At 41.4% G+C, this 27833-nt stretch overlaps 1 protein-coding gene and 1 pseudogene across 2 annotated transcripts in view; one reads left to right on the forward strand and one right to left on the reverse strand.

Moving 5' to 3' along the window:
- Positions 1-8895: 8895 nt before the first annotated feature.
- The window catches only part of CCNY (cyclin Y), a 233661-nt gene continuing 214723 nt past the window's right edge, over positions 8896-27833 (forward strand). The window contains exon 1 of one of the 2 annotated variants that reach the window (XM_030321264.1): positions 8896-9143. In XM_030321264.1, the coding sequence (XP_030177124.1) occupies positions 8990-9143 (154 nt within the window). In that variant the 5' untranslated portion in view covers positions 8896-8989. The remainder of the gene's footprint in view (positions 9144-27833) is intronic. The other variant, XM_030321263.1, reaches the window with a different exon arrangement.
- On the reverse strand, positions 25406-25522 carry LOC115519511 (annotated as a pseudogene).

The following is a 27833-nucleotide window of genomic DNA, read 5'->3' on the forward strand; positions in this document are numbered from 1 at the left end:
GTTTGTAACAATCATGGCTCTTGAAGGTCTTGGGATAAGGTGACATTATGAAGAAACATTGCAGGTTATTATCAGCTATAAGTTCACCTGCTGGACAGAAGGAAAATAGAAATAACAGGACACACTGAAGCAATTCAGAACTTGGAAAAACAACATGCTGAAGAATTGTCAGGACTGGATTTAGAACACAGCTCTCTATATGCAGCCTCCCTTTGTTAGATGTATAAAACCACTGTGGTCCATCACAGGGAAACTAAGATTGACACAATTACTGCTTCCGGAGATTTACCTGACAGTACCTTGATGCCTGTTAGGTGTTTATTTTCATAATACTGGGGCGACAAAAAAATAAGACAAGTTCTGTTCTCTACTTCAGAGTTTACTTGGAGAGAGGTGGGTAAAATATAATAAATCCTGGGGTAAAGGTGTGTATAAAATGTTGTCAGAGACAATGGAAACTCATCCAATTACAGATCATAGAATGGCCAGAAGTTACTTTCTGAGCTTTGAGTTTCAGTAAGGAAACAATTGCAAAATGGCATAAACTCTCTAAAATGTTATATGGCAACACTTATCAAGAGATTTTAAGATGTTCCTATCTGGTCAAAATGACTCAGACTAATTCCTTTTATGGAAATAAGTAGATGCAAAAAAGATCAGTATATCAAAATGCACACCTCAGAACTGTTTATTATACTGAAAAGAAACAAATGGAATGTCCAATAATTGTGGAATGTTTAATGAGTTATGGCACATCTATATAGGATATATTTTGCTGTTGTGATAGTTTTTAAAAACTGTTAACTGGTTTGGGAAAGTACTTAAGACACTAAAAAAAATGGAGGCTATAAAGTTTATATATATATATATATATATATATATATATATATATATATATATAATATGATCACATTATCATAAAAGAAAATATATGGGAAATGATCAAATGGCTGAAGGAAATCATGCTCCCCTCAAAAAAGGGGAAAGTATTAACAAAACACTGAATGAGAGCTAATACGAAGGAAATGTCATTAATCTCTGACTTTAAATAGAGTAAATCCAGTGGTGTTTTCTGTGCCTTGCACATCATCTCAACAATGTTCTCAAAGAGGCTCTTAAGCTTCTAAGCTCTTAGATTTTTTTTCTTATTTAGTTAAAAAAAAAAAAAATGTCTGTTACAGGCCTGCTTATCTGCAACTGGGCATGTTTCCAAGCTCACATATGTATATATTTCTAGAATGACGTGGGAAAACTGGAACCAGAATGACTGTTTAAAAGACCTCCTGTAGAAGTTATAAGAAGTATTTTGAAATCAACAATCTTTCTTTTTCTTTTTTTTCTTTTTTTTTTTTTTTAATTTTTTTTTTTCAACGTTTATTTATTTTTGGGACAGAGAGAGACAGAGCATGAACGGGGGAGGGGCAGAGAGAGGGAGACACAGAACCGGAAACAGGCTCCAGGCTCTGAGCCATCAGCCCAGAGCCCGACACGGGGCTCGAACTCACGGACCGCGAGATCATGACCTGGCTGAAGTCGGACGCTTAACCGACTGCGCCACCCAGGCGCCCCTCTTTTTCTTTTTTAAACAAGTATTACTTTTTCCTTTTAAACCATTCTCAGTGGGAAGCTAAACTAGATAATGAATTCGTGATAGAGTGTAATTGCTGTTATCTTCTTTCAGATGCTATGAAAAGTGTAAGGATGTGTACCTCCTAATAGAAAGAATGAATAACATTTGTGAAGTGAATAACTGGCAAATTTAGACAGGGTTTCTCAACCTTGGCACTCCTGCCATTTTGGGCTGTACAGTGCTTATTGTGGGGGCTGTCCTGTGCACTATAGCATGTTTAGCAGCATCTCTGGCTTCTACCCACTAGATGTAGGAGCATTCCCTCCCCAGTGGTGACAAGAAAGGTCTCTAGACATGGGCAATCTGCCCTTTCACTGATTTGGACAAACTGGCAAAATTTGTCAACTGAATGAACATGGCTTTTGAGCATGTATGTATTCCATGCACGTACACACATGCATACACATATACGGCATATTACCTTTTTTCTTCTGGATTTGGGTGCTTTCAGGTTTAAAAAAAACATGAAGCATGGCAATCTAAGCTCTGAGATTCCATCTTCTCTTTTTGAAGTGGACAAGTTAATGAATGACACTCTCTAATGTGTTTCTTCCTAATACGGTCAGAACCAGGCTCTGAAAAGCATAACTTCATTTCATAAAGCTGTTTTCCTGGCTAATTAATTTGCAAGAAGGCATAAAAGGTAATAAACACTTTATTGCCTGTAGATCTCTATGGATCTCAAAAGCTTTACAACGCAAGAAATATTTCCTCAAATATTTCAACACACAATAAAAGGCAATTATCAGTGAAGACTTTCTACAATCATCACTAACACAACCCCCTTTCCCTGCCTCCAGTTCGGTAGGTCCTTCCTTGCTGAGAATAAAGGATGGAGAGAAAGAAAAGTACCAGAAGACTGAGGGGGTTAAAAAAGGAGCGTGTTCAGGTTGTCTAACCTCTTATCAGGTAACAAATAGTCCTTGAGCACTTCCTACATGCCAGGCACGTGGCAAAGTGCTGCAAAGAAGATTCAGGGAAGCAAACAAGGGTGTCTTTTAGGAGTTTAGAGTTTAGTAGGCAAGATAAAAGAAATTAATGCATAAAAACAACAACTAGAAAAGATGGATGGTTTTAGATAAAACCTATGTGACTTTATGGTTTCCAGCATGAGGGACTGAGAAAAAACAGTGCTTGTGCTGGGCCTTGAAGGCTAAGAAGGATTAAAAACACGTGGAGCTGGGCAGCAGAGGAGGAAAGGTGTTCAGGCAATGAGGTCACACGAGTAAAGTGAGACCAGAATGACAGGCCTGTTAACTGTGAACAGTGCTGATGGGCTGGAGAAAGGTGGGCCTGAATGCCAGGCAGAGTGGAGTTTTTATTCTATAGCCAGTGAGAGGCTATTGACAAACCTCAAGCAGGGAGGTGACAGGATTGCCCACTTCAGCAGGATCTACCCAGCTGCTCCTGGGGACACTAGGGCTGTCTGAATGTTGAATTATAGCTGTAGTGTTTAAAGTTCCCTCGAGATCATAAATGTGAGGTACAGGCAATAAGTTAACACAATTTATCAATTATCTTTATTTTACTTTTAAAATGCTGCTGGTTTTTGTCATGTTGGCAACAGGGTCTAACGTGAGGCCAGTTAACTAACATAAAGGTATGCAAAGTGCCTGGCTCATGGGAGAAATCCCCTCCAACATCCCCAATGCCAACCATCTTTGACTAGAAAGACTTCTTGCCTGTGTTTGGAAGAATATAAGGTAGCAGAAACCAACTTTCTAGCCTTTTTCCAAATAGTCAGTGGAGGAGTCATGAAGAGAGGTCCAGAAAAAACTTTTTGAACAGGAGAGAATTAATTTCCTGGGTCAGGTGGATCTTTAATATCTACCACAGTATGTCTGTAAGACACACATACAGCATAGTATGCTCAGTTCCAGTTCTGGGAATACTGAAAGAATGCTGTATTAAAATAATGCATCAGGCAGTTAATTCTTTCAATTTCCATGGGGACTAATCTGCCTTTTGGAGGAACAACTTCTTTTTGCTACAAAATCTTACCTTGGCTCGAGCCTGCCTACTGCATTTTCCCATTCCAAACTGCGTTCTACTATGGGCAGCCAAGTACACATGATGACTGCCCAGTTGTAGGTCAGAATCCCCATTTTCTGGGGGCAAATGAGTGAAAACTGCTGACACAGAGACATAAAACTCTATCAATGGATAATATCAGATCCTCAACAAATCAGGATCAGATTTGGCTGCACATTACTTGGGAATGCAAAATAACAGTGGCTTATACAACATAGTTTATTTCTTTCATGTAAAAGAAGCATACAGGGACAGATCTTAGTTCATGGCTTTCATCTTCAAGGTCAGTTGGTATTACAAAGCACAGGCTAGAATTTCAGCCACCGTGTCCACATTCCAAGAAACAAAAGAGGAAATACCACCAGAGAGCTTTCTTGTAAGATTCACCTCACATATCATTGGCCAAACTAGTCACATGGCCAGCTGTCATCTTTGAGGGGGGCATGCTGCTGGTCCTCACAAAATGGAGGATTCCATAACAAGGGAAGATGGGAGGACTCATCCTGAGTAGAGAAGTAACAGCCTCTCCCAGTCAGACCAACCCTGTGAGATGTTGGGATTTGCCTTATCCTAGTTCTCAAAGATTGCACATACCTTTACCATTTCTATTCCTGCTGTGCACAGAAGAATAAAGATTGAGTTTGGCAATGGCAAGAGAAAGATTAGACTTCTTAAGGCTGGTTAGCCTGGGGACAGGTGGTGAACTCTCAGTTGTGTGGTAGATAAATCAGTTTCCTTGTGGGCCTTTGCCCAGAAACCCAAAGACTCTGTCTGTCCCCAGCTTCATTATTTGTTCCATAAACAAAGGTTTGACTCATGGATAGGAAATCTGTGGCACAAGTGCTATCTCCTGCTCCTCCTCCTCCTTTCCTTAGGGCAGCATTCTTCCCTGTTGGGCTGGAAACAGGACCTTAGAATCCTTCTCAACATATTGTTCCTGGCAGTTACTCTAGTACAAAAGACTTGGCATTAGTGTTTAAATATACTAGCCATTGTTAATTGCTTGTGGGAATTTTCACTCTGACAGAATCTCTGGGTATAATTCTTTACTTCATAGGAATAAATCTCTTATAGTGGAATTTTACATGCATCCACAGGGGAGAAAATTACTTAATATATAGTCTTGGCATTCTTCAGATTTCACCACTAAGTGACCACAATCACTCACACAGATGGACATGTTCTACATCTGATCTTTTGATTTTTTTACCTTACTGGATGATGAATTTCTCAAGGGCAAGAACTGTATTTTACCATTTTTGTATCCCTAAGGTGCCTGGCTCAGTACACTTCTGAGAAATATTTTATCAATAAATGAATCACCTACCTTGGTCAAGGTCAAGTGGCTATCAAAGCAAATACTTCCTCAATAGCTGGTTACATTGTAGACTACTTACCTTCAAGTACTAGGGAGAGGCCTTATCTACAGTGGAGGTCACTAGAAAATAAGAGGGTGACAGGAAGAGCATTGGTGGTACCACAAAGGGTCTTGGTTTTTTCATAACTGCCTCACAAATGTTGAGTAACTAACACAGAAACCTGGTTACCAAGTGATAAGGAAAGGGCAGATATACTCTGAGAAGGTTTTTTTCCCCCAAGACTCTACCCATTTTTCTTCTTTTGACCAAAAGTCCAGGTCCTGGGTTAACTTGGCTCAGTGTTTTCTGTATTCTAGGAGGTGATTCAGGGCATTGTGCAAGTGACTGATCCATATTTCATGGATAGAAGTGTGACTGAAGATCTGATTCAATTAAGGTAGCTTATTCTCAGTTTTTTTATAAGTAGATTTTATAGATTAATACTAATACCAACCACGTTTTAAATACTGTGGATCCATTGAAAATTTTGTTCAAAAAAAGCTACTACTCCTAAAAAAAAAATTTAAGAGCACTGACTTAGCTGGTTCACCCAAGTTCCATATTTAACTCTTCACAGTGACCACAATCTTAAATAGTCATCGTAGCGAAAGCCGAAGGAAAGAAAAATGCCCAAATGATTGTTTTTGCTTAAAGAGCAGGGTGTGGGTTATGAGTAGATGCAGGTTGATATTTTCTCAAAACTGACTGAGTTGAGGACAGGGGTTTTGGCTTGCAGTGCTCATCTTTTGTCTCTCCCTCTGGCCCAATCCTGGGCTAGATTTACCCTACTGAGGGAGTGTTCTTGCATTTAGATTCCCACGTGGCACAATGTCAAAGATGCTGTGGCTGACTGCACATGTTATTTCTGCATACGCGTCTCTTGCTTCTCTTCAACTTTCTTGTGTGTCTACTTACTCTGGTCAGAAGGGCGGTGCCCACAGAAATAAGGCTCCCCTCTCTTCTTCAAGTCTAGAGCTAGTCCTAAGCAGTCACTGCCAGCTTCCTTCAAAAAGAATAGAAAAGGGAAGAAGCAACACTAGAATCTCTTTTTCACTCCAAAGCTTTGCAGATTTCTTCTCTCATTATTCTAACCTGCTTCTCTCCTCCCTTCCTGCTCAGTGATACCTACTGGTGGGGGCAGGAGGTGTTGGGGTGGATACAACTGAGAGGGGACCTTATAGACTTCACAGTAAGAACCAAGGTTCAAATCTGATTACACCTTTTCTCAGTAGTCTGATCTTGGGTTTAATTATCAGAAAGTGTCTTGATTTGTAAAATGTGGGAAACAGCATAGGCTGAGGATGTAAAAAAAAAAACAGTACAGAGCATGGCTTCTAACAGATGTTCAATAAATGACACATTTCATTATCATCTTGGTATCACCTTGCTTCTGCAACCTCTTCTAAAGTCTCATTGTGTGTCAAAGAGGAGGTAGCTCTCTGTGGAGGAGGTATGTTTGTGTTGAGGTATGTGTGTGTTGGGAGGGGCAGGGGGCGTGGCACTCAGGTAAATCACTGGTGAGGATTTAGCACTAGGTCTGGGCCTGTTGCTGACCAAAAGTCACACTTTTGAATAAACCCAACAGGTGCACTCCTAAAGGGAACATAGCAGGAATGTCAAAGAGGGGATGGGGAAGGTGGGGAACCAAAAAACCTCTGCTGACCAGTGGCTGTCCATCCTTTGGCCAAAAATCTGTGGCTATCTCTACCCCTAGTCCTGTCTTCCCTCACCTCCAGAGGCTCTTTTCAGTTAACACTCCCGAATGACCTGCCAGCACAGTAAGCTTGCAGATGGCACTCTGTCTCTCCTATTAACCCCTTCAAGCCATATCATTAATATAAATACTAAAAATTCTGCAATTAAATGAAAAGTATTTAATATGCATGAGTGGATATGCCATACACATATGGTTCAGTATTTGGGTGCTTATAATGTCCAAATTATAAAACAGCAATCAGAGCAGACAATATGGTAACCCCTGTCCCAATTTTCATCCATCTTACCCACACACTGTGGCCTTGAAAATGTGAATATACGCATTCACTGACTTGCAGTTATGTCCCAAACTTTCCTGGGAAGCAAGACGGTCAGAACTGCTTTAATAAAGAGCATTATTGTGTCTTGTTGCTCTTTACCCACCTTTTCAGGGCTGCAGTTCATTGGAACTTCCCTTTACAGTTCCTTTCTCATCCTGTCAGCATCAGCACTTTGACGCCATTTATTTTCCAAGGACATCTGCTACTGATCCCAACAAATGGCATTAATCCAGTTCAGAGCATTAACTGGATAACACGTTGCTGATGCTACATAAGTGTTAGTTCCCTTACTCTTTTCCTTCCCTTTTAGTACTTGCAACTGTCACTAACTAGTACTGAGACATGGAGCAAATCAAGGCACTTAATCTTTCGCGACTTCAGTTCCCTCATATATAAAATTAAGAAGGTTGTGCCAGATTTTTCTGTGCTCAAAACCATTTTTTCCCTGAGTCTCCTCGTGCCTTCTTCATTGACTACTTGGAAAAAGAGTGGGGAGCTTATTTCTGCCACCTTATGCTCTTGAGGCAAGAAGGTCTTTCTGGGGTGTCGGGAGGGAATGGAGCCCTCGATTTCCTGAACTTCTGCTGTGAGCCAGGCACTCTAACATGCCTCAGGTCAGACTGGTCGCGGCAGGACACAACCCGACAGCATTCAAAAGTAAAGAAGGATAACTGGTGTTAAGTTAGCTGTCTCTACTTCACATTAACTTCCTAGAAACTCAAAGCACTCTACAGCTAATTCAACATTAATGTAACCCAGGGGGCCCCAAGAATTATTTCACCGCTTAATACAAGGCCACTAAATCCTGGCAAACATCAACAAGTGAGAAGTCCCAAATCAACATCGTTTCCTTTTTAATGCTTAAGAGAAGAAAAAGAAAGAAAGAAAGCAAGCAAGCAAGCAAGCTTTCCCCCTCCCCCCCCCCCCCGCCCCCTGCCGGGTGTGAGCCACGCAGGCTCCATCACCCTAGGGCGGCGGCCGCGACCCCAGCCCTCCTCCACCCCGTGCCCCCCGCCCTCCCCTCCGGCTCCTTGTCTGCGTCCCCGCTCGCTCCGGCCCCTTTGCGGACTACCGGGACCCGGCCGGGCCCAGGGCGGCGCAGGCCCGCCACACACACCTCTCGTCCCAGTGTTAGGCCCGAGGGAGGTGGAGGACGCGGAGACCGGGAGGGTAAGGACACCGAGGCGCTAAGCTTCCAACGGCGTGGACTGCGGCTCCTCACGCCTGCCTGCGTGAGGCGCGGCCCCAGGTCCCGACCCCACATTCGCGCGCGGCCGCGCCGGCACGGGACCTCCCTCTTCGGCCGCCGATCTGCTTCCAGGGCAGAGGGAAGAGGCGGCGACGGGGCGGGGCGGGGGCTGCGGCGGGGGAGGGCGCCCGAGCATCCTCGCGGGCAGCACCGCGCCTCGCTGCGCGGGGCTTGAGGGCCGTGCCCACGTCCGCCCGCCAGCTCTTCCGCCCCGCGCGGACACGCGTCTCCCCCGCTTGAACCGGAACCTCTTGCGGAGGCCAGCGCCGCCGCCGGGGACCCGGGGGCCGACCGGGAAGCGCAGGGGGGAGGCGGCCTGCGCGGCGCCGCCCGCCATGGCCGCGGCGGGGTGAGCTAGGCTCGGCGGCCGCAGTCGCGCGGACCCGAGCGCTCCTCCGCCGCAGACAGGCCCGCCGGGCCAGGGCGGGCGCGCGCGAAGGCCGAGGGAGAGCCTGGGGAGCCGGGGCCGCCGCCCGCTCGTCGCCGCCGCCGCCGCCGCCGCCACCGCCCATGGCGAGGCCCCGCCGCCGCCGCCGCTGCTGCTGACCCGGGGGCCGGCCGCGGCTTCCGCCCCCTCCCGCGGCGGCGGGCGGGCGGGCCTCCCCTTCACGCCCCCGCCGCCCGCGCCCCGCGCCCGGGGACGGGGAGGAAGGCGAGAGCAGCAGGAGTCGGGGGGCCACCGAAGATGGGGAACACTACCTCGTGCTGCGTGTCGTCCAGCCCCAAGCTCCGGAGGAATGCCCACTCCCGACTGGAGTCCTATCGGCCGGACACGGACCTGAGCCGCGAGGACACGGGCTGCAACCTGCAGCACATAAGCGACCGGGAGAACATCGACGGTGAGTGCGGGCGAGTCCGGGTGGCGGGGCGGGGACCTCGCTGAGCCCCCTTCTGACGTCCCCGCACCCCGCCTGCATCCGCGGTGCTCTGCCTGCACAACTGGGCGTCTGTATGGCCGAGGCTGCTTTTGCTTTCTCAGCCTGCTTCTGTAACCAGGGCAGGACGATGTCTTCGTCTCCGTAACCCGGGAGCTCGGGGTCCTCCCGACCCCGAGTGGCCCCCTCGGATGTACCCCCGAGTGAGCGGCGGGGAAACTTTGCCGGCGGGCGGCTCGGGAGTACCGTGGGGGCAGAGGGGCGCAGGTCGCGAGGTGACAGGAGCTGGCCCTCGTCCAGACTTGAGCGGCCAGTTCTGGGGCGGGGGCGGCCCGAAAGCCTGCGTTCCAGGCACTGTCTGAACGTAGCTACAAGCCAAGTTGTGCACGATCAGAGTGAGCTCGTTTGTCCTTTAAAAGGCGAAGGGAATGGATGATCCTTGGTGTAAATGAGGAAGGAGTGAATCCCATTTTGGAATCAGTCTCTACCTAGAGTTAGTTAACAGGGTTGGCATGTATCAGCTTTCCCCGGAAACTTGTAAATTGACCCCAATTGGCAGTTCCCTATTTCCGTTAAAAACTTAAAAAAAAAAAAAAAAAAGGATTTTTTTTGGGGGGGGGGTCGTGTAGGATTGGATAGCTTCACACGAATAATTAAAAAAACACAAAAAACAAAACTAGATTATTATTAGAATGGTTTGGAGACAGCTTTGGGTTGTCACCCAGTTTTTCCTTGGGGTGGAATTACAGTCCTATAGATTTCTGATTGAGCTGAGTGATGTTTGGTTTGGACTAGTGTTTGTAAAGGAAGTTAAAGGATTCATCACTGTACCTAGTAATGTTTATGTATTTTATTGGTCTCAGTATATTTGTTAATACTAAGTTATCCTTAAGCTGCGTGGTTTAATATCTATGGATAGGTAGTTTATGCATTATGCTTGAAACACAGTTTACATAAAAAACTTAAAAAAATGTGAAATTGGTAACATATTCTTATGACAATGTGATTATTTCTTTTTTTTTAAGCCCCCAAATCTCACAGTTGATGTAGTTGAACTAAGATGAAAAATTTTTTTGTTGAAATGAATTGACACAACTCTGTCACAAGTCATTCTTGACAGCTTTGGGATGTAGAATTTCCTCTAATGTGGAAAGCCAAATTTAAACTGCTAAAAGAAAGAATTTTCTCACTGTTTAGCCTCTTTTAATTTCTTCTAAATAGTAATGTCATCTCTACTGGACAGCAGTTTTATTTTTTTTTTTTTAAATTTTTTTTTTCAACGTTTATTTATTTTTGGGACAGAGAGAGACAGAGCATGAACAGGGGAGGGGCAGAGAGAGAGGGAGACACAGAATCGGAAGCAGGCTCCAGGCTCTGAGCCATCAGCCCAGAGCCCGACGCGGGGCTCGAACTCACGGACCGCGAGATCGTGACCTGGCTGAAGTCGGACGCTTAACCGACTGTGCCACCCAGGCGCCCCAGGACAGCAGTTTTATTAAATGAATACCATATATTAAAGGGAGTAATATAACATCTGGTTTATAGTAGACATTTAGTAAATTAGGGTTCCATATGGTATTTGTAGTGTAGTTATATTAGATTTCCATTATCTTAACCTATTATTTAGATGTCTTTGCCCTATAGTTCTACTTTAATTTTATGCATTTAAAGGCATCTAGAAGAATATTCAGGTCTGGTCTGTCTTGATCACTGGTATGATCTAAGCAGCTGAAAGAAATGTCATTTCTAGTGTATAGTAAAGATTTAGTAAGTATTGTATTTTAAAGGAGTGAATGAATGAATGAGTTTATTATAGAAAGCTATTACCCAGTCTTATACAATGCTGACAGGCAAAAACATTTGGAAATAATTTCTCCATGTTATGCACTATTACTGAGAAGAGACTTTATGTTTTAGATAATGAATTAAAAAATAGAGATGAAAGGAAGATTCATACTTCTTAAAGGCAAGCTATATGCTATTATTGACTATAATAAGGAAATGGAGAAAAATAGTAATTATAACCATTTATTTGGCACTAAGTCTTGGAAGGATTTTGCCAAAGGAAAATAGAATAGTATTGTGTGTTCTTTCATTTGCAAGAAAACTAAGTTTTGGTCATCAAGTCATTTTTGAGAAAACATATGGAAGATTACCACCTCTTGTTTTGGAAGTTCAGGATAGTGTAAGAGACTCTGGGGCAGTTTAAGAAGATTTCTAATCTAGGTTAGTAGTTTCTTCCCATCCCAGAACTCACCCCAGATGATGCTAGTTTTTTGTTTTTGTTTTTGTTTTTTTTTAATTTTTTTTTCAACGTTTATTTATTTTTTGGGACAGAGAGAGACAGAGCATGAACGGGGGAGGGGCAGAGAGAGAGGGAGACACAGAATCGGAAACAGGCTCCAGGCTCTGAGCCATCAGCCCAGAGCCTGACGCGGGGCTCGAACTCCCGGACCGCGAGATCGTGACCTGGCTGAAGTCGGACGCTTAACCGACTGCGCCACCCAGGCGCCCCGAGATGATGCTAGTTTAAATCCAGATATACTAATTCACTATTTAAACAATACTCTCTTTGTCTCTCCCGTTCAATAAGTAATACTTATAGGATTTGCCTATCCATAGTTCTCAATGTTGGTTTCAATTACACCAGAGATCTAGGCGTGGGCGTTGGCATTAATATGTTTAAAGCTCTCCAGGTAATTCTAATATGCAGGTAGGATTGAGAATCCCAGCCTGGATAAATCTTGAAAGTGTTACCTGTTGTTCGGTGGCATTTTCCATAGATATTCATTCAGTATCAGAAGCTGGGAGAAGAGAACAGATTTAAGTTAAGTAGCATATAGAAATAGATACAGATTTTAAGTTCTGAATTATATTGCTAGATGATTAGTGAACACTTTAAAACCACAGCTGAAACATTCTTGATTCTGGTATGTAACAAAAGCTGAAGTGCTTAGATACCATCTTTATATCCCTTAAGACATCTCAACAACTAGAGTTGAAAAGTTCAGAGAAGTTCATGGGGCTTCTGTGATAGGTCAGCTTCTTAAAATCACAGAGACATGAGGTATGAATCCATGTTTTCCTTGCCTAAAACACACAATGGGTAATATTTGCCCTGTACTGTTTTAGTGACTGAGTTAGGGCAATTAGGCTTCTATGACACCTACCAGCAACTTGCCCTGTACTCAGTACCTTAGTGTTAGATTATTCATGTTTTTGGAATAATACATATTAGACTCATCAGCTCTGTAGATATTATTTCTCATAAAATTATTCTGAGACTGAGAAATAACAGAAAGACTTAATGACAGTGACAGTAATAATTGTACTCCTTATATATTGTGTACTCTGTGTCAGATGCTGCTCTAACTGCTTGATATCTATTCATTTTTTTAATACTCACAATAACCCTGTGGATAGTATTAACTTTAAGACAAAAGAATGAGGCAGAGAGAGGAGAAATGACTTGCCCAAAGTCATACAGCCAGTACATGACACATGGAAACTTTCCATTGTTGCTTGGATAGCCTGGGGCAGGGTGTCTGTCTTTGCAGTCATAGCCACAGTTTCTCAGAGGAAATATCATCTATCTGCAGTAGAGTGTCCTTCTCTAATTAGATTATTTCTGTGGGAGGAGAGAAAGAGGGGTGGATTTAAAGAGAATTTGAGATTTGATGAGACCGAGGAAAGTAGAACAGGATGCCTGTAACATCTGTACCAAAGTGTCAATTTAGGGTTTTGCCTCAAAATGATTGCTAGCAGTTTCATCCTTTGTAGATCAATTGTCTTCTTTGACAAGCCAATTTCTCTATTATTCTGTATCTAATCTGTTAGGAAAGAATGGCCCTCAACCTTCAAAATATATCCAGAATCTAACTGCTCTCAAAACCTCTCCTGCTGCTCTTCTGAGCTAAGCCACCTAACTGGTCTCCCTGCTTCTACCCTTGTCCACTACAGTCTGTTCTCAACACAGCAGCCATGGTGAGATCCTTTAAAAACAAACAAACAAACAAAAAAACTAGCATGTGACTCCTTTGCTCAAAAACTGAGTGATTCCTTATTCCACATCAAATAAGAACTTTACAATGGACTTTTACCATGGAGTCATAATAGACTTCAAGGCCCTGTGTGATCTTCCTGCCTTCCTGGCTCACTTGCTAGCTCACACAAGCCACATGGGCCTCCTTCAGTGCTGGTTTTTGAATAAACCTGACATGTTCTCACCCCAGGGGCTTTGCTCTGTCCCTCTGCCTGGAATGTTTTTCTCTGTGTTTCTTCTTGGCTAACTCTCTCAACTGCTTTCAGTCTTGGTTCAAGCCTCACCTTTTCAGTGAAGCCTTCCTGATGGGCCTGCATTTAACATCTCTCCTGTTACCCCATCAGCAATCCTGGTACACATTCTCTGAATTACTGTTTTTCTTCCATATCACCTATAATGTGCATTATAAATATTTATATACATATGTCATAACAACAACTATTTCTGTCTGTTAGTATTTAAGTTTTACTAGAAGATTTTCATTTTGTTCACTGATGTAACCCAAGTGCCTGCTGCCCTGAAGACACTCTTTGTTTGAATGAATGAGTGAAGTCAGCAACTTCAAGACATCGGAGTCAGAGTATCATCTTGAGTATTTATTGCATGAGAAGCATAGGAGGGAAATAGAGAATGACAAGACTTGTAATAATGAAAGTAGAGTGGATATGAAACTTTTTGGTTTTGTTTGTGTTTTGACCTGAGAGGTAGGAGGTACGGCAAAATCCTGAAAATGAAACTTAAGAAAGGTTTTAAAGTGGGGCATCTGGGTGGCTCAGTCGGTTAAGCGTCCAACTCTTGATTTCATCTCAGGTCATGATCTCACGGTTCCAGGAGTTCGAGCTCTGCATCGGGCTCTGCACTGATGGTGTGGAGCCTGCTTGGGATTTTTTCTCTCTCTCTGCCTCTTTCTCTCTCAAAATAAGTAAACTTAAAAAAAAAGAAGAAAAGAAAAGAAAGAAAACATAACAAAGAAAGCATAACAAAAGAAAAAAAAAAACCTAAACTGAAATAAACTATGGCTAATGGAAGTCTGCTTAACAATGTGATATATTTAATCTTTTTTTCCTTATCTCTTCAGATGAATGGCTTTAGCGGTGGCTTTCCATACTTAAAGAGGCCAAAATGCATAATAAACCAAAAAGTACTACATGAACATATGCAATTATGAACATAGCCACTCATGGTGATTTTCTTTATTAAACATGAACTGTATTCTAGGATATACAGCAAATGATCTTTTCACTTCCCATACTCAGAGAAGCTAGAAGCCTAAGGGGCTCATCCTCGGTATGGGAAAGATGACTGGAAAAAGTGCTCTCACTGTTACAAGGGTGGGGAGACAAAAGAACAATTTAAGATCTAAGCACCTGTTATAGTATTAGCTTAAATTATTGTTCTTGGTGGTTTTTTTTGTTGTTTTTTTTTTTTGTTTTTTTGGATATCTGTAGCCTCATCTCTTTGGCTTCATTTTTCTTGTGTCTCAGACCCACTTACCATTTCCAGCCTGATTAACAAAACTATACCTGGACTTTCATTCCAGGCTAAGATTTATTAGCTGCACTGCTTGTAAGACTTGGGAAGACACCCTGATCAAGCATGACCTGATGCATATTAGGCAATGCAGAGAGGTACACTTTAAAGGTTTGCTGAGAGTGCTGTTCTCCAAAGCACTATGATGATTCCATGACCTCTACTACACTTATTTTCCTCTGTATTTTAGAATCATGGAGTCATTGCTCCCCACCCTCATTTTACGGGTAAGGAAACTGAAATTTGGAGAGGTGCTGTCTCTTGCCCAGGTTATGCCAATCATGGACAAGGGCAGTAGAATTTACTATGTGTTAACTTTGGGCCAAGTGCTGTGCTGATTACTTGATCTGTATTTTTAAAAATCTTTATATCTTTCTCTCTATTTTACAGAAGAGGAAATTGAGACTCACAGGTTAAGAAATTTGCTCAAGTTTTCATAGCTAGTTAATGGCAGAGTTGGGATTCAATCTGCTGTCACTTGCTAAAGCTCCACCTCCCAACTGCCCTGTGACAGCTAAGTAGGGAGTGACCTGGGTCTAAAATCTGGCCCCCCTCTTCCCATGCCTAGCCCATGCCTGCTTTAAGCCATTCGTTCATTGTCTGTATTCTTTGGGTTGACAATACTTTGTGATTAGGATTTTTACTTTTCTGCCTGCTTTTTGAGAGGAGTGAAAGATTAAATGATTTTGTTGAATGGTAAATTTTCTCACCCTTTTCTACAAAGCTGATTGTCTCTGTTATCTTAAGGAGACAAATTACTTTCACATTTCTGGTTGGATGAAACCAACACAAAGATTAAATTTTGTTGGTATCTAGGAAAGAGCAGAACCAAAAGGAAAAAAATAATAAGATGCAGGACCTGTGAGTGGCTTTGAAATTCTGTTTTAGTCACACAAGGTCAGAGATTTAGCTCCAAGCGTGTCATATTTAGTTTACTTTAAGGAAGCAGCATTTGGTATTTTTCACAAGAGTGCTGTTGATGGTATCATGCTTGTCATACTTCAGAGTACAAATCCTTTCATGAGTCAACATATAGGCAGCCAGGCTCAGTCCATGGCAATAGCAGTTGATATCATGTGTTCAGTATCATTTTCAGATTTTCAGTGTATGGCTGGAAGGAGGGAAAGAGTTCATTTTCCCTGCAGCATTTTGCATCATCTTGAAACGTTGAGTAGTTTGTTGCTGGGATTCTTGGTCAGGAGATTGTTTCTTCTCTGTACTCTGAGACTCTCAACATTATTCTGTCCTACCTTTCCTGAAGAATGAATCAGGGCTCAAGAAGGATAAATCCAGGACAGGGTCTTCCCAGGTGGTTTATGGGATGTGCCTTTAGCTCTGTGAAGTGTGGTGGAGCACATGAGAGCAGGAGCTGAATAATCAGGAGACCTGTGTTTCAGACATGGCTCTGCCTTTACCGGGGGACCTCTGTCCTGCTGGGCCTCACTTTCCTTTTTGCTTAAAAAGAATGTGTCTAAGAGTACTGTCTTGCCTTATGCCCTGAGGTACCTAAAATGAGAATCAAAATGAAGCTGAAATGCTTAATAAACCAAAAAGTACTAGATGGATGTGTGTCATTGAACATAGTACTTATGTTGATTTTCTTGCATTAAATATTAAATGTGTTCCAAGATATACAACAAAGTGTGTTTGAACTTTCCATAACCAGAGAGGCTAGAAGCCTGAGGGGCTCATCCTAATAAAGACATCAGTGCAGTCAGTGTTCATAAGGTAGTGCCAGAAAGATAACTGGAATTTTAGAGCTGGGTAGGATGAGGTTATACACAGCTGTATAACCTTTGAATGGGAATCTTGCTGGCAGTAGAATTTGGAATAGAAATATTACTCTTTCTAACATTTATTGTCCTTCTGGGTTGCAGTCTCTCCAAAGTCATACCGTGATGGCATGCAATGAGCAGTGGGACTCCTGGGAATAATAGAGTCCACCCAGGCAGTCTGCTGACTGTGCCATGGGAGCGACGTTCCTACTGATGCTAGTATGTACCCTTAGATGGAGGCTGAAGCCAGGTTTTTGTTTTGTTTTGTTTTTATTCTTCAGAGAAACTTTTAAGGTGCACATGTGCATAAATTTATTATATTAAAATACTACTTGGGGTGCCTGGGTGGCTCAGTTGGTTAAGTTTCCAGCTTCATCTCAGGTTATGATCTTGGGGTTCATTAGTTTGAGCCTCAGATTGGGCTCTGTGCTGACAGCTCAGAGCCTGGAGCCTGCTTGGGATTCTGTGTCTCTCCCTCTTTCTCTGCCTCACCCCCATTTGTCTGTCTCTCTCTCTCTCTCAAAAATAAATAAACAAAAAAATATAAAGGAGAACTGATGGGCTGAAAAATGAGCTCAGTCAGCCTGAAACAAGTTATTGGGGGTTGTTTGTGCCCATTTCTTTCTAGAAGGAGGCTACCTAGATCCACAATTGCAGAGAGCTCAGATCTCTAACCCATTTCTCCCTTCCTTCTCTCAGCTGCTTGTAGCTGTTTCCTCTGGCTCTCTTCCTTTACTTCTAGGGGCTCTTTTCACTATCTGCTACTTGGAGGAAAGGGGTGTTCCAAAGCTCCAATCAATTGTTGTCATCTGACAGATAACTTCAAATCAGTAAGATTTTGCCTGGAAAGTCTTTCAGTGAATCTGAGAGAAGAGATCACCTCAGGAGTTGGTTAGCTACAAACTACTACACTCTGGACATCTCTGTTGCCTTGCTGTGAAGGTTGTTTTTATTTTATTTAAAAAAATTTTTTTAATTTTATTATTTTTTAACATGTTTATTTAGAGAGAGAGAGGGAGAGAATGTGGGGGAGGGGCAGAGAGAGAGAGAGGGAGAGAGAGAATCCACACTGAGAGTGTGGAGCCCGATGTAGGGCTTGAGCTCATGAACTGTGAGATCATGACCTGAACTGAAATCAAGAGTCGGATGCTTAATCAATTGAGCCATCCAGGTGCACCAAGTTTTTAAAAACTGGATTGGAAAACCTTGAGATCTTTTTTTCTTCATCTTTGTCAGAATATTGACATTTTTTTTTACATGTATTCATTTTTGAGAGACAGAGGCAGAGCACAAGCGGGGGAGGGGCAGAGAGAGAGGGAGACAGCGAATCTGAAGCAGGCTCCAGGCTCCGAGCCATCAGCACAGAGCCTAATGCGGGGCTCGAACTCACGGACTGCGAGATCATGACCTGAACCGAAGTTGGACGCTTAACCAACTGAGCCACCCAGGCGCCCCAGAATATTGACATTTTATACATTAGTTTTGACTTTGTAAAGAAAATTTTATTTTTGATTTGTTTTTTAATATGGTTGAAAAATTGGACTGAAAGGCGGTTCTAAAAAGTTCTAAAATGTTTGGTGATGGTAATATTTCTAGGCTAAGTGTCTAGTTTTCCATGGTTATACTACCTTGATAAAAAATTACTGTAACCTGGCTTCATTACTTTGTAGCTGCATTACCTAGTACATGAATTTTAATTCCTGGGTCATTATTTTGTACGCTTTATTCCCTACTGGGGATGTATAGGGGGGCTTCATTGGGTATGATAGTTGTAAGTGCCACGCTCAGTGGAAATGTACTAGCATCTGTAGACATGTCAATTGGCTTTTGGCACTGAGAAAAATACAGCTAGGTATAGTAAAGATAATTGTTAGCAATTGCAATTGCATCCTTGCCAGTTTGCTTTTTGAGCCTTGCAGAAATCTTAGTTGGACAATGAAATGCAAGTCACTTCTATTTTGGATACCTCTGATTATAGACCTTCTGGCTTTAAGGAGGAAGAACAGGAAATACCCTGCATTGGGAGTTCATGCGTAATATAGCTTTGTGTTGCAAAACTGTAAATGTAGTGTTTAAAACATTTTATAAACAAATTCTTTCCTTTGGATGGATGCTTCTGTTCTTGGTGGGCAAAAAGGGAAAAGAAGTTATTAAAAATATTTTGATTATATTTGGTAAACTCCATGTCTCACTCTGCACATTTAGCAATAGAGGAATTAGTGCATGGATAGATGGGTTAAGAGGTCCGTTCTTTGCCTCTCAAGAAAAGATTTCACTCTAAATTCAGTATTCTGTCCATTATGACTCTATATTCTTATAGAATATTAATTGATTACAGCTATTCCATTAAGTATAATCATAATTATCCTTTAAGCTGTCTCTTGGTTTTAGGTATGGATGCAGACTTTGTATAGTTGCTTAAAAGTCTAGGTTTTAGGACTTCCTGTGTATCCTGTCAAAGTCCAGGTTGAAAAATGAAATCATGATGCTTTGTTTAATTTAGTTTCAAAAATTTCAAACTCACAAATTCATCAAGGATTACTTCATTTACAGTGAGTATTACTTTTGTCAGTTTATATGGGTAATTTTATTTTTCCACAGTTTTTTCTCTTTTCAGTTTTTTCTCTCCAGTTTTCTCTGTTGTCAGTTTATATGGGTAATTTTATTTTTCCACAGTTTTTTCTCTTTCAGTTTTTTCTCTCCAGTTGTGTGTAAGCGTGCTGTTACTTTAACGTGTAGTTTTACTTGAAAGCATTGGTTAACAGGGTTTATATAGCATTAGAGATCACCTTCTTTCTTCTGAGAGCTAGAGTTGATGTTACTGAAGAGATACAAGTTGTTTATTCACTTTATTTTTGGCATATATTTGACTCTTTTCTGTAAAGTAAATCTAATGTCTGATTTTTCCATTTCTTATATTTTGTAGGAAGTAAAGCCTAGCAAAGCTGATATTCAGAAGTATTAACCACTCAGGGATAAATTTAAGGGGTAGGGAATATATTCTTGCTTTGTAAACCATTTGCTTCTGTAGAAGATGGTTGTTTCTGACAGGCCACATATCTTAAGCACCATGCATGCTCTCTGTGCACACTGGGCTGTTGTATGGTTCTCTTCTGCAGTAGGAGGGTTACTTTGTAGCTCAGGTTATGAAGCTTTTGGCAGCCTCTGGGTGTTGGAGGTCAAGTGTATGAACAAAGGAGGTGAGGAGGAGCTGTGGCAGAATGGTTAAGGTGGGATAAGTCAGGGAGGACCCAAATGCAAGGCAGCATGCATTGTAACAGCCAGGCCAGGCCCTGAGAGGTGAGAAATAGGCATCAGAAGGGGAATGGTTGCTTTTATAATTGGTGATGTTTGGGTGCCTCTGCATCCTTGAGACCAATTTGGGATGGATAGCAAGCGTGGCAGTGATTTGCTGAGTTGATGGAGATGGTCTCCTGGGAGAGGCCCTGTGGACTTCTGACATGAAACCAGGAGACTGGATATCCAGATAAAATTGTCTTCTCTCATTTAACTAGTACATATTGAGAGGAACATTTGTTGAGTTTTTTGAAAATGAAATTTGTTCTTGTGCCTGGGTATTTATAAGACAACATTGTGACAGGACTGGAAGGAAAAAATGAAGGGGATTGTGGGAAGGAGTGTTTGGCTGAAGTGAAAATCTAAGTGCAAAGGGCTCATGTCTGTAGGTGAGTGTGTACAGTATTTTGCTAGATGGAAGCCACTTACCTCCACTAGGCATGGCTTAATGCAGCCTTGTCCTTGCCCCTTAGTCTCCTGTGTCCTCAGACTGGATCTGTATATTCACTTTGGACATGGAAGGTTGATACTTCATGGTATCAAATGAGTGCTTTTTTCCTTGCTATCTGTATCTGGCTGTAATTAACACTGAAACGTGTCAAACTATAATATTGATATTTAGTAGAGAATAACAGTATAAATTGACAGTGTACTTTTTAGTTTTTTATTTCTCAAAGTAATGTTCATATGGGTTTTTGTCTTGTTTAGCCACATTCACATGTGAAAGTGTATTTACTGAGCCTAGCTTCTTAGTGTAAAATTCAGGGACCTTTTCAGTAAAGCAGGAGTTCTTAATGAAGCTATACCAGGGTTTCTCAGCCTTGGCATTATTGACATTTTGGGTGGGATATTTGTTGTTGGTGGTGGGGGCTGCCCTTTCCATTGTAGGATGTTTAGCAGCATCCTTGCCTCTACCCACTAGATGCTGGTAGAGTACCCCCACTCTCAGTCATGACACCAGAAATGTCTCCATACATTGCCAAATACAGTTTCCCCAAGGAGCGACTCTCCCTCTACTTCTCTTGAGGACCATTGAGTTACAGGCTCTAGGATTCAAGGTGAAAAATAAACAGTAGAGTAACTTCCTAGTGGTTTGGCTATCTTGGTCACTTTCACGCATTCAAGGCCTGGGGTAGAACTTTATAGACTCTAGGCTGCACTGCTCCAGGGAGTGCCATTAACTTCAGACTTGATGTGAATGATGCCCTGCCCCTCCTCTACCAGTTTTGCACAGCGTTGCATTGTTCATTTGAACTCTTTAGAATTAGCATCGTGTTCTAAGATGGTGCTTCTAATGGTATTATTGACAGAATAGACATTGCCTGCATTTCTGACAATGGATGGTGTGCACCAGGGAGTTGTGTAATTTATTTACTCAAATTCAAAAATCACTTAATCTTCTTCCCTTACAGCTTCTCTTTTTCTTTTCTTTTCTTTTCTTTTCTTTTCTTTTCTTTTCTTTCCTTTCCTTTCCTTTCCTTTCCTTTCCTTTCCTTTCCTTTTCCTTTTCCTTTTCCTTTTCCTTTTCCTTTTCCTTTTCCTCTTTTTCTTTTTCTTTTTCTTTTTCTCTTTCTTTCTTTCTTTCTTTCTTTCTTTCTTTCTTTCTTTCTTTTTAATATACTGAAAGGTACGGTAAGTTTTTCTTCTTTTAACCAACAGTTTTATTTTTTACTTCAATTTTAAAATCGGCTAGTGCTGTGTGTGGGTTTTTCATATTTTATAGTACTCACAGTGGGTTTTCCTTTTGAGAGTCTATTCTGATAAAGAATATAAAAATGGAATGTCTTGTATAGTCTGTAATTCTCTGGTCTATGTTTTGTGACAGTAGCTTTGGCTTGGTTTGACAATGCTCAGAGCAATTTAGTATTTTATGGATCTTTTGAAATTTCACCAACCACAGCTTGATAACCTGGCCTCCAGGGGCAGGCAGTGAACACAGGATGTTTGATTCTTGGGTCTGACATTCAAGAACATCTTAGTAGAAGCCTTTGGGGCGGAGTGGGGAAACCCTTGTTGCATCTGTGTGGCACTGTTACACATTTAGGGAAAAAATTTTAAGGAGGTACCTATTTATTTGATTTCGAGTCAGTTTCTTTACCTGAGGACACTTCTGCTGGAATAAGGACGTGGTGGCATTGGTTTCTTGAAATAGAGGTTAAAAATTTAAGTCTTGATTTATAGCTTGTCTAGATGAAGAATGCTCCAAGAAATGTGGTGGTGTTGTATTCCTGACAATTGTTTTCTCTAAAAATATTTGAGCCAAAAATGTCAGTCCCTTAGATGTAAAAGTGTAAAGATACAAATGGAAGTGATTCTTGAACTTGAAGATATTTTCCAAAAGCCTGAGGTTTGAAAATGTATAATCAACCTCTTCTGCGCCCATGTAGCACACATTGTTAGGAAACGTTATCATTATAGAATGCAGCTATTCATTAGAGAGGTGGTTTTCAGCACCCTTGTTACAGAGCACAGAGGGAAACAGGGTTGCCTGAGCCATTACTACAGGATTGAAAAGGCTCCTGGTAGAAAGATGGGAAGACCAAGTGTTCAGTGCTGTGACTATTTCTGGGGCTGTCAGTGTCTGCAGAACCATTAGTAGCATTTTTGGAGTCATAAGAAGGAGCCTTACCTTGTTTATAAGGCACATCTGGAAGGGACGTGGAAGATAAACTCATCTGATCAAGCTAAGCCATGAAGAAATAGTTAGACCTTGGTTATTTCTCTTTATTTTTTCTGTATTCTCCAAAGTGACATTAAGTATTATTTTTACGGTGAATCTAAAGCTTAACCAACCCCAGTATATGCCTGTTTCCATGAAATAAGGTCTCTCAGGGAAGGTCTAGCCTTACCCAAGCTAAATGTATTCTTGAGCTCTTTCACCTGCTTTTCAGATGCAAATTATATACAAAGCCTGTTTGCACAAAATGAAAATATGACAAAACATATTTTGTACCACATAAGGGCTTTTAGCAGTTTGTGGGGACCAGGGATATAATTCTGAAACAGAAAATTATGATTATAGAATATTTAAGATATTTTCATTTTAAGCATATAAAAGCATTGGAACAAGAGGAACAAAAGTGCTGCTTGTTAGGTGCCCTTACAGGACCTCTTTTGGTGAACAGTTAACTAGCTAATTATTAGGGTATTGTATATAAAGGGGTACTTATGATGCATTGAAATCCTGTTCTCTTAATAAAGACTGATGCTTTTCTTGAGTGTCTTTAGCTTACCAGTTTATGGAGCCATTTCTCCTTGTACAGCTTGGTGGTTCAATTTAGCCAGCCCATGGTGGGAGTGATCACTCAGATCTAAATTAGCTGTATTGTTTGTTTCAGACCGTGTAAATAGTTCATCTAATTTAGATATTATTATAAGATGCTTGGTAAATGATGTTTTGGCTTTCATTTCACTTTTTTTACTCCACTGAAGTCTATCTAGAATACATGTCTTATTAACTATTTTTTATTTGAAAATAACTGTTAATGCTGATGGTGGCTGTGGCTGAAAACTGATCACAATTTTTTTTTTTTTTGAACCAGAGTTCAAAAGTGGTGACAGGTTTTTAGTTTGGAATTCGTGCTGCAGATAAAGAGACCGTGTTAAGCAGAATGCTAATACTGGAGGAACTAGGCAAACAGAGAAGTGGGGGCGAGTTCCTTTCCTTTTAAACTAGCATTTTAGCAAGTCGTAAATCCTCTATGTGGATATGATTCTAGAATGTGTTCTCTTCAACCACAGAGAAGAAGTTGGAGAGAAAATGGAATTTAGTAGGCAGGTGTTGGCTGAGATGCCTATTCTCCAACACGTTAGGGGGAAATTAGTGGTACCTGCAATGCCTAGGCTCAGAGTCACGACTACAGTAGTCAGATTACTCTAGTCGGTCCATTAAATTCCCCCTGTGGTGGGGGCATTTTTAAGAAGTGTGAGAATTTGATGCCCACTGCCCCCTCCCCCTATAGGATTTTAAGGTTCAGTTCTTAAGTAGGTCAACAAACATTGGTTCCTCTAAGTGCTAAGTTCCCTGTTCCCTGCTGGATGCTGGGAATGCAGTAGCAATATAACTTGGACCTTGCCCTTAAGGTCCTAATGATCTATTAAGGGAGACAGATCTATAAATAAATGATTGTAGTGTACAGAGGTAGAAGGGAGGCCAGAATGATTACCTCTGCCCTGGGTGATAAGGGTATGTGGTCAGGGAAGGCTTTGCCAGGACAGCCCTATGGCAATGACAAGAGGGGTGGGAATGGGGAAGAGACAGGAAGTGTGCTACAGGCAGATGGAAACTCTGTTTCTGAAAGATCCAGGATGCATTGGGACATAGGTTCATTCTGAAGTTAGTAAGTAATGTGGAACTTTTTGGTGGCTTAATACCCAAAAATCTTACATAATGGATTATGCTTATTAGGAGGACATTTGTTCTAAAAGATTTCATAATGGATGGATGTGCATTGGAGAACAGTTTTGTGTATTTTGCATATCTTCTAGATTTTGTAAAAGGATTACTCAAAGTTGTAACATGGAAGACAGAATAGAGGTTTTCAGACCTATGAAAGCAATATGCTGTTTTTGTTGAGTATGAGAAAATAGAGTCCTAGAGCATTCATACTGTCAAGTACCATAGAGATCCTCATTTTACAGATAAGGCAACTGAGCTAAGAGGGATTGCTCCTCAGCATCACACAACTAGTGTATAGTGGTTTGCAGCCTGAGAGCAAGTCCCCTGATTGGGCTGGGGGAGGAAAAGAGGCAGGAAGGTTAGAGCCTTTTCACTCAACACTACAGTTCCCACAACAAAGTTAAATATTCCCAAGAAGAAGTTAATCTTGACCCATCTTAATTTTGTTTTGTTTTGTTTTTTTTTTTTACAACCTGAATGATAATTATGTCTTAGAGAATTATGTTAGTTATTAAGCTGTGTAACCAATTATCCCCAAATGTAGCAGCTTAGAGCAACAGTATTTTTTCTGTTTCTGTGGGTCAGGACTTCAGGCATAGTTTAGCTGGGAGCCTTTGGCTCAGGTTCTTCCATGAGATTGTAGTCAAGCTGTTGGCTGGGGCTATAGTCCTCTCAAGGCTCAACTAGGAGAGAATCTGCTTCTAAACTTACTCAAATGGATGTTCATGGCAACAGATGCTCTTTGGTTGTTGTCAATAGTTCCTTCCTATGTTTGCCTTTCCTTAGGGCAGGTAGCAACGTGGTATCTGGCTGTCTCCAGAGGAAGCAGTCTGAGGGAGAGCATGAGAGACCCCCAAGATGGAAGCTACAGCATTTTTATAACCTGAGTTTGGAAGTAACATGCCATCATTGCTGTTTGTTAGGCTCAAGTCTCTGAAATCCAACCTATACTCAAGGAGATGGTATTACATAAGAGTGTGAAAACCTAGAGATACTTTAGGGGCCTCTTGGAGGCTACTTACCACAAACATTAGTTACGTTTCTTTTGGTTGTAACAGAAGTCCACTAAAACTGATTAGAGTGGAGAATGGGGGAAGGAAGAGTTATTGGAAGTATATGAGTGTATTTTATGAACTGCCATGGTGCAGAACATAACTGAGTCTTACAAGGACTTGGAATTGGGAGTTGAATAGCTTATAGGAATTGAGGCAGCTATCTCTTTCAGTATTTTGCTTTTAATTAGCAATAATCGCGCCTCGGATAAACCTCATTGGCTCCGATACTGCCACTGCGCAAAGCTTTGTATTTTGCTTTTAAATTCTCTGGTCAGTTTTAGTTGATCTTATCTTTCTCTGTGTCTCATATTTATTTTTCTGTAAATCTTTATTCTCTTTATAAAATAGCTTTCTTTCTTTGAACATGGTACAAATGGCTACCCCAATGTCTTCAATTCTAGGTCCACAAAAGACTGACTAGAATCTCTGTGTTCTAATTCCCCAGGAGAAAGGATTGAGTTCACTCAGATTATTTAATAGGATGGCTCCCCCCGACAAAAGGTGTCCAGTCATCTATGGAGTAGTGAAGGTCAAGGTTGGGGATATAGACAGGAAGCCTTTCCACTGTTTGTTGTGGAGAATGAATATAAGGGGTGAGGTTGGAGGGGTTAGTGAATGGTTGGGGGAAGCAGATTTCAGAGAATGGCAGTTAGAAATAGTTTTCTCATATATTTGTTTTTTAAGATCATTGTTTTGGTTTTCCTAAGGCATTCCCAAATATAGTAGACCTAAAATGAGTGAATTTGGGTAAAACTCAGGTTGGGGAGAAGTTAGCACCCTCTTTTGAAAAGATGAACCTTAGCGTTAGCAGAAAAGCATGGTTATGTTAAGAAATTTAAAAAAAAGTCTTTGAGACTTTTGGTGACTTGAAAGCTAGAAAATAAGTAAGTTTTGAATAAAATTATAAATAAAATTACAATTTATTTCTCTCTGAACTTGCCCCTTATAAATTCCAGGTTTGTCCACTTTTTACAGAATGTTCTTATGCTATGAACATCTGTCAGCTCTCCCATCTTAGATTTTTTTTTTAGCAGTTTATATAACTTAAATTAACTTAGCACTTCTAAAATGTTCCATTTAGTGTCTTAACATTCACTATGCTTTTGGCTCTAATTGATTAAATAAATTATAAAAATGCTAAGAAGGTTTTTATTGACATTTTTGCATGTTTGTTTACTTCCATAGCATTTTAAAATAGTGTACACTTTGACATAGCTGTAAAGATTGTTGTATTATGGAGTGCCTGGGTGGCTCAGTCAGTTAAGCGTCCAACTTTGGCTCAGGTCATGATTTCACAGTTGGTGAGTTCGAGTTCCACACGGGGCTTGCTGCTGTCAGCACAAAGCCTACTTCGGATCTTCTGTCTCTCTTTCTCTCTGCCCCTCCCCCCACCACTTTCTCTCTGAAAAATAAACAGCTAAAATTTTTTTTTGCATTATGAAGATAGAAACTGAAAATCTTTCCTGGTAGTGTTTTTCTTTTTGCTTTATAGATTACTCAGTTGATTAGATTTTTGCCCTTAGAGTTTGATTTGAGCAGTCAATAGCAGCAATTAAAGCAGAGTAAGTATGTGGTAAATGCTTAGCTATATGCATGTTAAGACACTGTTTTGTTGGCTAAAAGTTGAGACTGGCAGAGTAGCCTCTGGGAATTGCTGTATGGTAGATAGCTCAGAAGTCTCTGAGCGGGGAACCTGGTGATATATATGAATGGGGGAAGCAAGGCAAGTGGCTTTGGGGCAAGGTGGATGTGGAGAGCAGAAGAGTGATTCTAATTATGGCAGGGTCTACTTAACTTGGTTTCAGTAAAGTTTGCTGGGTGGTGCTCCTTTGGAAAAATCTATTCCTACTATTTAACCAAATGTATTACTCACATAATATTCCATTATTGTAGATTTAGGTTTGGTAATAGTGCTATTTCCTGTTAGAGTCTGGTATAGAAAAATGACTCTGTATTGTAGTTGCAGAGATCTCTGGGAAGATACAGCAAGTTTCTCTGGCTTCTTATAATTAATTGCCTCTTAGGATTTATTCTGTTTAGTCTGTTCTTTCTTACAATCCTGTCTCTCCCCTTAACAAATGTGGAGTTGATCATGTCATTGCCCTGCCTAAAACCCTGCTTGGCTCTTATGGTTCGAGTAAAACACAAACACCGCCCGATGGCTCACAGTCATTAATTAGTATTTGTTGCTGCCTGCCACATAAAACCTCATTTCTCATGAAGGGACCTCAGCCATAAGGGCTTCCTTGATGTTTTTCAAACTACCAAGCTTGTCCCTGTCCCAGGGTCTATGCAGTTGTTATTGCTTCGACTTTACAAGGTCATACCAGAGATGATTAGCTGGTTGGCTCCTGGACATCCTGTGTTACCTCCTCAGACAGTCTTTTCCTGGAAACATAATCCAGAGAAAGGAACCCTCCCACCACTGTGCCAGCTCCCTCATTTTCTCACTTTACCTTGTTTGCATATTTGTTGTATGTCTTCCCCTCCCCACAAGAAGATAAACTCCATGAGGATATGGACTATGATATCCACCATGATATCCCCGTTACCTAG

This window comes from Lynx canadensis, chromosome B4 (assembly GCF_007474595.2).
Source record: "Lynx canadensis isolate LIC74 chromosome B4, mLynCan4.pri.v2, whole genome shotgun sequence".
Lineage (NCBI taxonomy): Eukaryota > Metazoa > Chordata > Mammalia > Carnivora > Felidae > Lynx > Lynx canadensis.